Source organism: Epinephelus moara, chromosome 20 (assembly GCF_006386435.1).
Source record: "Epinephelus moara isolate mb chromosome 20, YSFRI_EMoa_1.0, whole genome shotgun sequence".
Classification (NCBI taxonomy): domain Eukaryota; kingdom Metazoa; phylum Chordata; class Actinopteri; order Perciformes; family Serranidae; genus Epinephelus; species Epinephelus moara.
The window spans coordinates 5,316,653-5,329,869 of record NC_065525.1 but is presented as its reverse complement, the minus strand read 5'-3'; the positions used below and the strand labels follow the sequence as shown (position 1 = coordinate 5,329,869).

The 13,217-nt window shown below is 40.4% G+C and overlaps 1 protein-coding gene across 1 annotated transcript in view; it reads left to right on the top strand.

Annotated features, from left to right (window-relative positions):
- Nucleotides 1-6,118, top strand: part of cetp (cholesteryl ester transfer protein, plasma) — a 17,332-nt gene extending 11,214 nt beyond the window's left edge. The window contains exons 13-17 of the mRNA XM_050072259.1: nt 547-614; nt 1,617-1,659; nt 3,104-3,176; nt 5,649-5,734; nt 5,840-6,118. Of these exons, the coding sequence (XP_049928216.1) occupies nt 547-614; nt 1,617-1,659; nt 3,104-3,176; nt 5,649-5,734; nt 5,840-5,917 (348 nt within the window). The 3' untranslated portion in view covers nt 5,918-6,118. The remainder of the gene's footprint in view (nt 1-546; nt 615-1,616; nt 1,660-3,103; nt 3,177-5,648; nt 5,735-5,839) is intronic.
- Nucleotides 6,119-13,217: the final 7,099 nt, after the last annotated feature.

The following is a 13,217-nucleotide window of genomic DNA, read 5'->3' as shown; positions in this document are numbered from 1 at the left end:
GTTCTTGCTATGGGTTCAATGTTTTCCTTGGTGGTGAGGGATCATATGGGGAGACCATAGGATATATTTGAGAGAATGACTAGGTAGGCTATGTGTCTGAAACAGCAGGGGTGAGATATGGTCTGATCTTGTTATAGACGCACAGTCTCTGGTTGAGCTTTCATGTTAGGTTACACAAACTCTAATGTCTACATCTCTGCTTTAGAATTCTAAGACAGATTGACATGCATATCTCATATTAAAACTAATGTTGTGGTCACACAACATTCAGCAAAGTATAGGTACATCTTGGCAGGTTGGTTTTGCTTTGAAAGGTTGATACTGTGTTGATTAGCCTACTTTAAGCATAACCTCGGCTGTACTTCGTGATTCACAAGTTGAAGGTGATGACTGATGCCCGAGGCTTTATTAAAAAGTTAAAATATTACCATCTGTGACTACATGGTCTTTGTTCTATTGTCAAGGTAATCTGAGGTCAGGGTATGTTGAAATTATTTTAGTGTGTGTGTGTGTGTGTGTGTGTGTGTGTTTGTTTTTGATGTGTAGGATGTGGCCATTGACGTCAGGGCTTCCTATGCTGACAAGAAACTCTTCCTGCAGGGTAACTCTTCAGAGTAAGTACCTTTCTTATTGATTTTTAAAGACTTACTGAGCCTTGAACAACCTGCCTGCAGAGCTCAGGCTGCAACCTGTGCAGTTATTTTTGTCCATCTGACATTAAATTTAACATACAAAAGGGACTAAGTTAAGCAACGTCAAAGCATGTCATCCAACTACGCCTGAAAGCAAAAGGTTTATTCCAAAAGGCCACAGCCGAAGGTCAAGTGAAAGCCTGTGGTCATAGAAAGGGGCAAAATGCAGTAATCATACAGCTGGATAAAATAATAAACATTTCTCCAAGGAGTTTGGAAGAGAAGTTCAAACACTATTTCTCACCTCCCTGTATCTGGCTCATCTCCGTGTTAAGTCGGCCTTACTGCTGGATAGCTGATTTAGGAAAATTACAGAAATTGTCTGCTGCAGCCTCCCAATTCTGAAGCAGTTTCATATATCCACCACTATATCCAACACATTCTCACCCCGACCTCGTCACATATCAGTGTTTGGTCATTTACTTTCCACGTCCAGATATGATGTGCAAAGTATCCTGGGTGCGCTGACTGTTGATGTTCTGGGTGTGTCAACTTCAGCCTGGTTTATGCATTGTCTTTTTTCAAAATACACTTCCATTTTCACAGGAAATGTACAGTTTGTATACAGTCTCTTTTAAAATAAATGCTTCACATTAGTACAAGAATACACAGAGAATTTAAGTTTTTTTCCTTCAACAGTAAATGCACATTGTTACATTTTGCATACACATAGGCAGCAAAACGACATGGTTGGGTTTAAGGAAACAAAAAGAGGTTTGGCTTTACAATCTTATGAGGGGCGAACACCGGCCTGAAAGTCGGTGGTTGTTGGACCCATCCACCATCCCTGCCCCCTACCCCACTTGGAGTTCTGGAGTTCCAGATTTCAATGACTTCGGAGTGAGACCGGGTTGCTATATCAAGTTAAATTATTAATCCATGTCCTGTGTTTGATGTGTGATGGTTATCATCCTTCCTCTCTAGGGTCTTTGTATCACAAGTGGAGGTGCCCTTACAAAATCAAATGGTAAGAACTTTTTTTCAGTTGATATCACGGACAGTTTTTCTTGTTGTGGAAAGCACTACTGTTAAAGCTATAACAGTAACTTTAAAAAAGAAAAAGAAAAAAGTTTTGACATTTGCTGAAACTGTCATTATATCCTGACAGTAGCACATGAGACGGCTCATTTTTCCTAGTTTTCCTGATGGTATTTGCAAGAATCAGTCTTTGACAGATGACATAAAGCTAGCTATAACCAAAGTGCATTGTGGGTCTAATCGGCATTTTTTAAAGGTATTCTGCCTTTCTTTGCATTCCCCTGGCTCCTCCTAGAGCTCCTAATGGCATTTGTGAAAATCTACCATTCACTCCAGAGCTCAGACAACCAAATCAGAGTCAGAGGGAGTCTGTATTGCAGTGTGAATTACTGCTTGTGCACACGCTGTGCAGTAATTGACTTTATACATGTGTTTTCTACATTTCTGACATCCTGTTCCCACTTGAATAAATCAGGAGAGATAACTACACAAATTTATCTTCTGTTTGAATGGCGAGACTGTGAGACCCACATTACTGACCAAACACTTAGCTGTCAGTGATGGCTGTCAGAATGTATAGTGATTTAACACTTAATATAACACAGAGAGAGGTCTCTCCAAGGATGTAAGCAATGCGCTCATTTCCAGCAGGGAGCTGTGACTGGGAAGAACCTCCTCCTGTAGCTGTTGTGTGGTTATTTGTGTGTACTTGTGCTTTTTTTTCCGTCAAGTTTCATATCGAACCATTTTCATTTAACTTCTTGGATGTGTCTTACAACAGAGGACACAGAGTTAATGGCATCTGTTACCTCCTTCCAGGCCTTTGATTTACCTGTCCCTGTCACACAATGTGTACCACAGTGAAGAATTTCAAACTGAATTATTCGTTCATCAAGATCTGATGTGTAATTGAAGTGTTCCCTTAAGTTTTTTGATCAGTGTGAGTGAGTAAAAGTACAATATTTCCCTTTGAGATGTAGTGGAGTAGAAGTATAAAGTAGTATAAAATAGAAATACTCAGCTAAAGTACAAGGACATCAAAACTAAACAGTAAAAGACTTGAACATTATCCTGGAACAATTTGTGTATTATGGTGAGAAGCTTTCATGTGTCCCACCAGAATAAGTAAGACTTCCTGCCCAAATCCTTCAAAATAAAATCACTATTCCCAAAAATGTTAACAGACCAGAAAATGTGGCACAAGTGCACAAACTGACCTCACCCATAACACATTTAATGCATACCTCTATGTCTGTTGTGTAACCCCTGCAGTACAAAAAGACACATTCTGTAATATATCATTATTCTTCTGATACCAATTAGTGATCAGTCAGAAAACACAAATTATTTTCATCCATCATGCTTCATAAAAATGATGCTGTCGTTTGAATGTTTGATTGGACTTTTTAAATCACTTCTCCCTCTTTTTCCAGCTGCTAGATGAGGTACATGTGGAGTTCATAAGAGAAGCTGTGGAGAAGATAGGCATCCCCAAAGTCCTGTCTGGTAAGGGACAGAGAAATGTATAAAACCTGTCTTATACCTGAACCCACTGACCCCACCATCAGAGGCTGTTTCAGGGTCAGTGGAGATCTGAGGCTTAGCTACAACACCTTTGATTGAGTCTGGGGATGCATAATATTATCATTATTCATATTTTTCTTTATAATAATAACAATAATAATAATAATAATAATAATTGTTATTATTATTATTATTATTATTATTTCAAACATACTCTTGCCTCCTTTAACACACACTTCCTGGCCACTTTTTTAGTACACTTACACAATTTAAAGAAATCCAATACAATAGATCTGCCACAAATTCAGTTTTTGTTGATGCTGTCATAGAGAAGTTAATGCAGCTCTATGTTCATTAATAAGGTCATAGCAAGGGCATAGGTTTTGTTTCATTTTGGGAGACATATATTAATCACATATTGAGATTTTGATTGGCGAAGACTTAATTTCCTGCTTTTTGTGGAATTTCTGCAAAGTGGAGCATTCCCACCTGCCTCAAGACAGCCACCTGTGCTTAAAAAAATCTGCAGTGTCTATTCCAAATGTGGAACTCACCCTCACATCAATACAACATCTCTGCCAACCTGGACCAGTTTGCATACAGAGCCAACAGATCCATACAGAATGCCATCTCCACTGCCCTCCACTCAGCCCTCACACATCTTGAAAATAACAACACCTGAGTCAGAATGCTGTTGGCTGATTTTAGCCCAGTGTTCAGTACAATCTCCCCCAAAATACCAATGGACAAAGTCAGCACTCTGGGCCTAACACACTCCAACTAGATATTGGACTTATTCACAAACAGACAGTTTGGATTGGTGGCCAAATCTCTTCCACTATAGTGTTGAACACTGTAACTCCCCAGGGCTGTGTGCTCAGCCTCCTCCTGTTTTAAGCTGTACACCAACGACTGCAGTCCCTGATCTGAAGTTTGCGGACAACATCTCATCAAACAACTACGAGAATTCATATTTGGAGGAAATTACAAAATCTTGCAGGGTGGTACTCAGAGAACAACCAGTAGGCTACTCAACATCAGCAAAACCAAAGAGCTAATCATAACTTTAAAAAAAAAAAAGGAGGCAGAGACACACACCCTTGTCTACATCAGTGGAGTTGAAGTGAAACAGGTGAACAGTCTGAGGTTTCTAGGAATCAGCATCACAGAGAACATGATGACGGTCATCAAAAATCTCCATCCTGGTTAGAAAAAGCCCAGAAATATCTGTTTTTCTTAGGCCAACTTAAGAAACTAAATTCCCATGTTTTTGGTAACTTTTATAGAGGAGCAGAGGAAATCATCCTGGAAACACTACAAATTAACAGGAGGCCTCAGCAGTGGGTGATTAAAACCACTCAGAACATCACTGGCACCCATCTACTGAGCATCAGTGTTGGGGGTAATGCATTACAAAAGGTTACATTAATATATTATGTTTTAGCAGTAACAAGGTAATATAACGTGTTACCAACAGGATTTCAGGTAATATTTTTACATTTACAATGTCACGTAACACGTTACCACCTGAAACTAACTTTTTATTGTTTTCATTTTTTAAATTCATCCACACCGCTCCATCTTCGCCAGTGTGGTACCAGAAAAATTATCCCCCGAAGGTTGTTGTGTGTTGTCAAGTCATTACAGGCTACATTATAGAAGGGTGCCAGTGATTGGCACATCTGAATCTGGATTTGAAATTAACTATAATAAACAGGAGCTTCTGTGCTTTGATTACCTGCTGTGAAACAACATGACCCTCATCCATTTAAAATCAACAGTAGTTCTTCTGAGCTCATTTTGATCAAATTAACACAGACGTTGTGTAATAAGTAACTTATTACTCTACACAGAGGGTAATATTGTAAAGAAACTTGTAATGTGTCATATATTACATTTTGAGAGTAACTTGCCCAACACTGCTGAGCATCAGGGCTGTCAGTGAGGTGAGGTGTCTGAGCAGAGCCCAAAGCATTTTGAAGGGCAATACCCACCCTAATAATTGCCTGTTCAAATTGCTGCTGTCTGGCAGAGCAGCAGCAAGCAGCTTTTTCCTCCAACTATAAGAGTCCTCAACTCATCCTCCATTCTCCACCTTTTTCTCCAAGTTTTTTCCTGAAACATCAATGGACTACAGTGCTATGTATTTATTTTCAATTGTTGGCTGTTGCAAATTCTGTAGTAAAATTGTGGTTATTGTTCTGTTTTTGCAATAGTGCATTCGTAGTTTTGATAAGTTAAAGCAGTTGCATTACAAATCACAATTTGAAGCTGACTCGGCTTGAAAATAACTGTAACTTGGAGTATCAACCTCTAACAGGGTCAAAATGTAGCTTAATGAAATTAAAGTGGAACCTGTAACGGCTGCATGTTGCATTATGTTTTGTTTAGTTCCAGTTGTGGAAAAGAGTTAAAGTGGTGTGTAATACTGTGGTTTTCTGGCATGTTTTCCAGTTCTGGAGATTGAACTAACCAGGCTGCTGGACAAACAGGGAACTAGCCTATTTGACATCTTTAACCCAGAGGTGCTTTCCCGGGATGTGAGTGTTCTCTTGACTTTTTTACATCTTGTTAGGTGCCCCTATTTGCGTTGTATTACTAAGTCACATTGCTCCTCTCTCTCCATTTCTCTCTTTGTGCTGTAGGGTTATGTGGTGATTCAGATGGATTTTGGTTTCCCTCATCACCTCCTGGTTGAGTTCCTCAGGAAGACACTACAGTAACTGTGCAACCCTTAAGAAATTTGGGCCAGATTTGATTTTAGTGGCTAGCCTGAAATTGTTGCACACATATAAAATGTACCCTTCACAGTGATTATAGACATGAATAAGCAGCACAAAACATGCTTCTGTTGTATGTACTACCCCAATTCCAAAAAAAGTTGGGATGCTGAGTCAAATGTAAATAAAACCACAATTCAGTTATTTGTAATCTTTTTGACTCATATTCAATTTAATACAGTACGAAGACAAGATATTTAACGTTCAAACTGATAAACTTGTTGTTATTTTGTAAATATGCACTCATTCTACGTTTCAAAAAATTTGGAACAGAGGTAACAAAAGACTGGGAAAGTTGTGGAACATTCCACTGATAAACACGTTAAAGGCCATTCATTTTACTGACATTTAGGAGGCAGTAGCTCAGTCCATAGGGATTTGGAGGGTCGCCTGTTCAAGTCCTCGTCCAGACCAAATACGGAGCATGGACTGGTAGCTGGAGAGGTACCAGTTCACCTCCTGGGCACTGCCGAGGTGCCCTTGAGCAAGCCAAGGCTGAACCCCCCCAACCGCTTAGGGCGCCTGTCCATGGGCAGCCCCCTCACTCTGACATCTCTCCACTTTGTGCATGTATAGGTCCTGTTTGTGCATGTGTGTGTATTTCGGACCTGTGTGTTAATGACAACGGAGTGAAAAAAATTGAATCTTCCCTCAGGTGGATTAATAAAGTATGAATAAAAAATTACAAATTTACTGAATTGAATAGAATTGAATTGAATTTGTAACAAATTATAGTATCATCAGTAGGATTGAAAGGGGCATCATCAAAAGGCTCAGTTGTTAACAAGCAAAGATGGTCACTTTGTGAAAAACTGTGTTAAGAACACAAAGTTGCAAAGAATTTATGGATTTCACCATCTACAATCCATAATATCATTAAAATCCAGAGAAATCTCTGCATGTCAGGGGCAAGGCTGAAAACCAACACTGAATGCCCATGACCTTCGACCCCTCAGGCTGCACTTCATTAAAAACCAACATGACTGTATAAACGATATTACTACATGGTCTCAGGCACACTTTGGAAAACCACTCTCAGTAAACACAGTTCATCGCTTCATCTACAAATGCAAGCCATGTCCTCCAGAAACACTACCATCCTTTATGGGCCCGAGCTCACAAAGGACTGACACAAAGTGGAATAGTGAGCTGTGGTCTGACGAGTCTACAGTTCAGGTAGAGGTAGGTAAATCAAATGGTATTTTAAATACAAGCGTTGGTGCTAGTGGTTTAGGCAGGATTTTGTCTCAACATTATTATGATTAATAATTTTAATTTTGTAAATGTAAAATTTGTTAAGGTGCAAAGTAAGAAACAAAGTACTAATAATCCAATTTACATGAGCTATATCAGTCTGACTTTCATTTACTGACAAGCAAAATGAAGACATACAGTAAAGGCACAAACTTATCATTTCATTTATGATTATTAAGTTACTGATCATCCACCCAAATATACACTGATTTCCAAATCTAGTCAGCAAGTTCCAAATTCAATATGCAGGTCTACATATTGATTTTGCTCTTTGGCAAGTCAGATCCAGAATCCAGAATACTGATTTGTGAGTCAATCAGAAATCTTAATCTCAAAATCTAGAGGTTGGATTTTTCAAAACCAGTCGATCAACTTTGAAATACAATGTGCCAGTTTAGAGTCTATTCTCAGCGTTACCCATTCATTTTGGAAACTAGTGCTTTCCAGTATAAAACACAACAACATTCAGGGGTCACTGCATCAGTAATCAGAAGTCATCCATCCATCCATCCATCCATCCATTTTCATCTGCTTATCCGAGGCCGGGTTGCGAGGGCAGAAGGCTGAGCAAAGCACCCCAGGCATCCCTCTCCCCGGCAACACTTTCCAGTTCCTCCTGGGGGACCCCAAGGCGTTCCCAGGCCAGACGAGATATGTAATCCCTCCAGTGTGTTCTGGGTCTACCCCGGGGCCTCCTACCAGTGGGACGTGCCCGGACCACCTCCAGCGGGAGGTGCCCATGAGGCATCCTAGTCAGATGCACGAACCACTTTAACTGACCCCTTTCAATGCGATGGAGCAGAGGCTCTACTCCGAGCTCCCTCCGGATGTCGGAGCTCTTCACCCTATCTCTGAGCCCAGACACCCCACGGAGGAAACTCATTTCCGCCACTTGTATCCGCGATCTCATTCTTTCAATCACTACCCAGAGTTCATGACCATAGGTGAGTGTTGGGACATAGATGGACCAGTAAATCGAAAGCTTCGCTTTCCGGCTCAGCTCCCTCTTCACCTCGACAGACCAGCATAGCACGTGCATCCCTACAGAAGCTGCACCGACTCGCAGATCCATCTCACGCTCCATTCTACCCTCACTCGTGAACAAGACCCCAAGATACTTGAACTCCCTCACTTGAACCAGTAACTCTCCCCCAACCCAGAGAGGGCAATCCACAGAGAACCATGGCCTCAGACTTGGAGGTGCTGACTCTCATCCCAACTGCTTCACACTTGGCGTCAAAATGCCCCAGTGCATGCTGGAGGTCACGGTGTGATGTAGCCAACAGAACCACATCATCTGCAAAAAGCAGAGATGCAATTCTGAGGTCCCCTCTACTTACTTAATACTTCTGATAATACTGCACTACTCTGTTGAAACTGTGAGGTATAAGTATTCTAACCGAAGTCAATCTCCTAAATACTTCCTCTTCAGTCCTAAAAAGTGCTGAGAAGAAAAGACAGAATGTGTGCGGATGAATGTTCAAACGTTTTTTATCATTTCCTGTTAGTGCAGAGCTGATGATTAATGTGCTCATATTTCATGCTGTTCTTGTCTCTATGTCCATGAGACAAATATCTGCAAAAGTCTGACTGAGTAATGCTGTCAGCAGGACAGAGAGAGGAGAGAGACAGATCCGGGCCTTGCTGCTGGTACAGGCGGTCCAGGTGAACACTTGGGGCGTCAGGATGCTGAAGGGCCACACAATGGAGAGAGTGAGAGGGAAAAAACAAAAAGCTCCCCTCATGCTGTTCACATCATGTGAACTTGTGTTGTCCTCTGTTGTTGCAGAGTTGTTGACTCTGCTGGACACTGTTCAGGCACAGTTCTCCAAATCCTCAGAGAGCTTTTGTGTAGTGTGCAGTTCTGGTGAACAGAGATGATGTTGGAGAAGGTGCCATTGGGACAGCTGTGGCATACTGTGTCCTCATCAGGTGTACCTGGAGGAGACATGCACATTAGTTTTTTGAAGGAGGAGAGTCACTTATGTCTTCTTGTCCAGGATGAGTCATGCTTTGACTGTCAGCACAGCAACAGATTTCACAGTCTTTACATGCAGCAAAAAACTGTGGAAGTATATATGTGAGAAATTGACATGTTGACTAAAAACAGCCATAGAACAGCAGCAGTGTAATGCACATTACTTTCCTGCAATGCATCAAACATTAAAAACGTTGCTGGTGCATAAGTGGACTCCACAGATTGTTGCGGCTGTGTAATAAAAATGTGAACTCCTGTGTAAAACACTGTAAATGTAATAAAAGCTATTTGCCTGTGGAGGGCAGTAAATTTCAGTCTATAACATGTCAAAACTCAAATCTTTCATTCAGTCTTTTAAATCAAGTTTAAAGCCTGCTATACTGTATGTGGTCACATCCATTAAGATTACTTAACTTAACAACAATAATAATTTAATAATCAGAGGAGGTGGGTGGGTGGCTGGGGTGCACCCTAATCTTTTTTTTTTTTAACCTTCTCAAAGCTGCAATTTTTTTTTCCTTAAGCCTCCTTGAGTGACTGGTGGAAAATGATTTTTTGATAGTATTTTCAACGTTGTTACATTGTCAGTTATAAGATCACAGAGTATATTTTACATTCCCTGGAAGCTGACAAACCTGATTTGCCGAATTAAGTGATTTTGATGAATTATCACTATTTTAAGTTCAGATTTTGTTATGTTTTTTTTTTTGTTTTGTTTTTTCTGATGGAGGCATTCACCGCACATGATGTGTCCAAGGACTGTTGGAAATGTAAAAATCTGTCATAACCAAGAAACGCTGTTAAGTTTATTTAATCAGTTTGTCTTGTGTCTATGTTGTCTCGTGATTTCCTGTTTTATTTTGAAAGTTAACTCTCCTCTCGTTTCAGGCAACTTGCTCCTTCCCCTGTGTGTTTTCCCGCTCGTCTGATTGTCTGCCCCACCCCTGATTGTTTCCACCTGTGCCCTTACCCTGTGTGTATATATTGTCTGTGTCTCCCTTTGTCCTGTGCCAGTTCATCTTGTCTTTCATGTCAGAGAACCAGCGTCGTATCCATGCCATTTTGCCATTGCCATTGTCAGGTCCTGTTATTTTGATACTTTGTTCATGTTTATCTTTTGTTTGTTTTTTCATAGTGATAGTTCAGCCTCAGTAGAGTGATTTTCTGTTTGTTTCCTAGATCTCTTTTTGTTCTTAGCTTTAGTGTAGGTTTTTCCTCTTTTGAGAGTGATTTTCATTTTGTGTTAAATAAACTTTGATTTTGTACTTTGTCTGTCGAGTCGTGCATTTGGGTTCAGGTCCTTTGTTCGGTCGTGACAAAATCCACTTGGCTGTGATATATGGTGTTATTTTTGCCATTTTAAAGAAAACATTTGGAAGGCACAACTTCATTAAAAATTGGTGGTAAGATAAATACAAAGTACAGCCATTTAATAGGGGTGGGAATCACCAGCGGATCCATGATACAATACTATCACAATACTTCAGTCACGATACAATGTTATTGCGATTTTAAATATGTTGCAATATGCTGAGTATTGCGATAAAATATATTGTGATATATTGAGATTTATCACCTTTTTTCAAGTGTAAATTATGTCCCCAAAGGACAGCTTTGAAAACTTTATCTTATTTGATAATACAGATGTTGACAGTCTATTCATCTCACTTTGTTGTGTTGAAACAGCAAAATGTATCCAGTGGACTGAAAAAGCAATTTGTTATATTAGCCTACTCTAGTAGGCTTCCTTAAGTTTAATTTGTAGCCTATTTGTAATTTTAATAATCTATGTAATGAAAAAAATGGATACCTGGTGCTGTGTGATGAGACCATGTTGCCACACAAAAATATCGCAGTACTCTGCTGTATCTATTTTTCCCCTTACCCCTACCATTTAAATTTGTATGACACTCCCCAAAGACAACATAAAAATCATCAGTCCCTCCCCAGTGCTTAAAAAATCAATTGACATGCCTCCCCCTTTTTTCCACCATCCCGTCATAAGTAACGAACAGTCCCTTGGTACTCTTGTTTTTCTAGATTATCAGGAATATAAATTATGCCAAGGTGTAGATTGCAGGGGAGGCGCAGGGGACACTCCCCCCTCAATATGTCAAACATATGCGTTGCCCCTTCAGTAACTACATGAAGTAGCAGAGGAGTTTTATTTTAAGACATTTACATCATGAATTAATGCAGGAAAGGTACCAATTGGTGCAGCCTACCTTTGGTCAGCACCCCTTGTCCGTACGGACACTCGATGTGGTCGCGGCACATGTCCCACTTCTTGTAGTAGAATCCCGGTCTACATTCACACTGGCAGTCTGTCATTCTGTGCTGAGCACGGCGTCTTCACCACCTGGTACTGTTCCACAGCTCCGTGAACGAGCCCGACAGACACGGCGCGCACTCGCGCGGGTAGGTCCCAGGGGACAGCGGTCGCACTCCACCTAGACGCCGATGATCGGGTCCTTCTTGTCTGTCGAGGTCCGAAGCAGTTCGGCGACACCTTCAACAAGAGCGGCGGGCAGTGACAGCAGCACCACTGGGAGGAGACGTCCCAACATCTGGAAGTAAAGAGGAAACGATAAATGCCTGATGTTATACCAGAAGATACAAGAAATCTAAGGAGATGCAGCGACAAGGAAACATGGAAACAACACAGAAATGAAAGGACAAACGCGAAAGAGAACTGGTGTCACACCTGGAGCAGGTTAGACAGCGCAATCCAAATGATCCATCTACTTTACCAAATTAATGAAAATGTTGGTAATGTCTGATTCCCCCAGATCAGATGAATGTATGAAAGTCTCTTAAAACAATAATAAAATAACCTATGATATACCCCACACATTGAAAAATACTTCGAGAAGTAAATATGTAAAAATAATTCCTGAGGAGTGAAAGGTGGCCCACAGAGATGTTTGCAGTGAGAAGTCTTGGCATGTCTGCGCCTCCAGCTGCACTCCATCTATCATCGTAAACTTGCTGTGTTGCTGTTGCAGAGTGCAGCGGTCTGTCAGGAGGAGGGTGGCGCTCTCACTACCTCCACTGCTCTATTTATTAATCTGCATGACGTGTCTCTGTTCACATTCATCAGTCAAGCTTTTTACATATTTATGTGTGCCTGGCTTCATCATCTGTAAAGCGTCACCCATTATTGATTGTAGACTTTAAAGTTACTCTACTTCCCAAAAGTACTTTAAAGGTTAGGCCATGGTTCATTACATCCACAAACCTCTAGTCGTACTTATTTCTCCCTCATAAGAATTATCAAGAAGTCAAATCTCCACGAAATAAACCTTTATGTAGCCTATCTCAGTATTTTGAATAAAGATTAAAAAAATGTAAAAGAATTAATCTTCTAATCAGCTGGATGGAGAGACCAATGTTCTGTGTTCAGCAATTTGGCTGTCTATATAACCCTGTATTAACAGTAGGCTATAATATTCAACAGTATTGGTGGGCTATCATTCAACTTTTCAATAATATTCATACTAAGCTCATTTCCAGCTTTCCATCTATTCCTGCTAATTCGCCTTCTTCTTACACGTTAAAGCCAGCACTGCAGTGTAGAGTCAGCCTTTCAAAAACTTTGAAATATTCCAGAGTATTGGTCTCATTGACATTCACACACATTAGAGCCAGTATTGCAGTGCAGTGTCTGCTTTTCAAAACACCTTCAAATATCCCTCATCATTCATGCATGCATGGTAGGCTATTATTCAAGTGAGCATTGCAGTGTATTCAGTGCTATTCAGCTTGAGCATTGGCACCATTGCATTTTGTAATTTCATTGGAAATGAATTTCTTTAGCTTTGGGTGATACTGGATAATTTAAGAATTCTGTTTTTAATTTCACTACTTTTTTATTGCTATATTTTTTTTTCCACGAGGCAAATGTACAGAATAAGTCAGGGAATACAAGTTCAAGGATAAAAGAAATCAGCAGCGATGGTCGAAATGATGCTACAGCGCTGCTGCCCCTACCACCGCACAGTAAACAACACT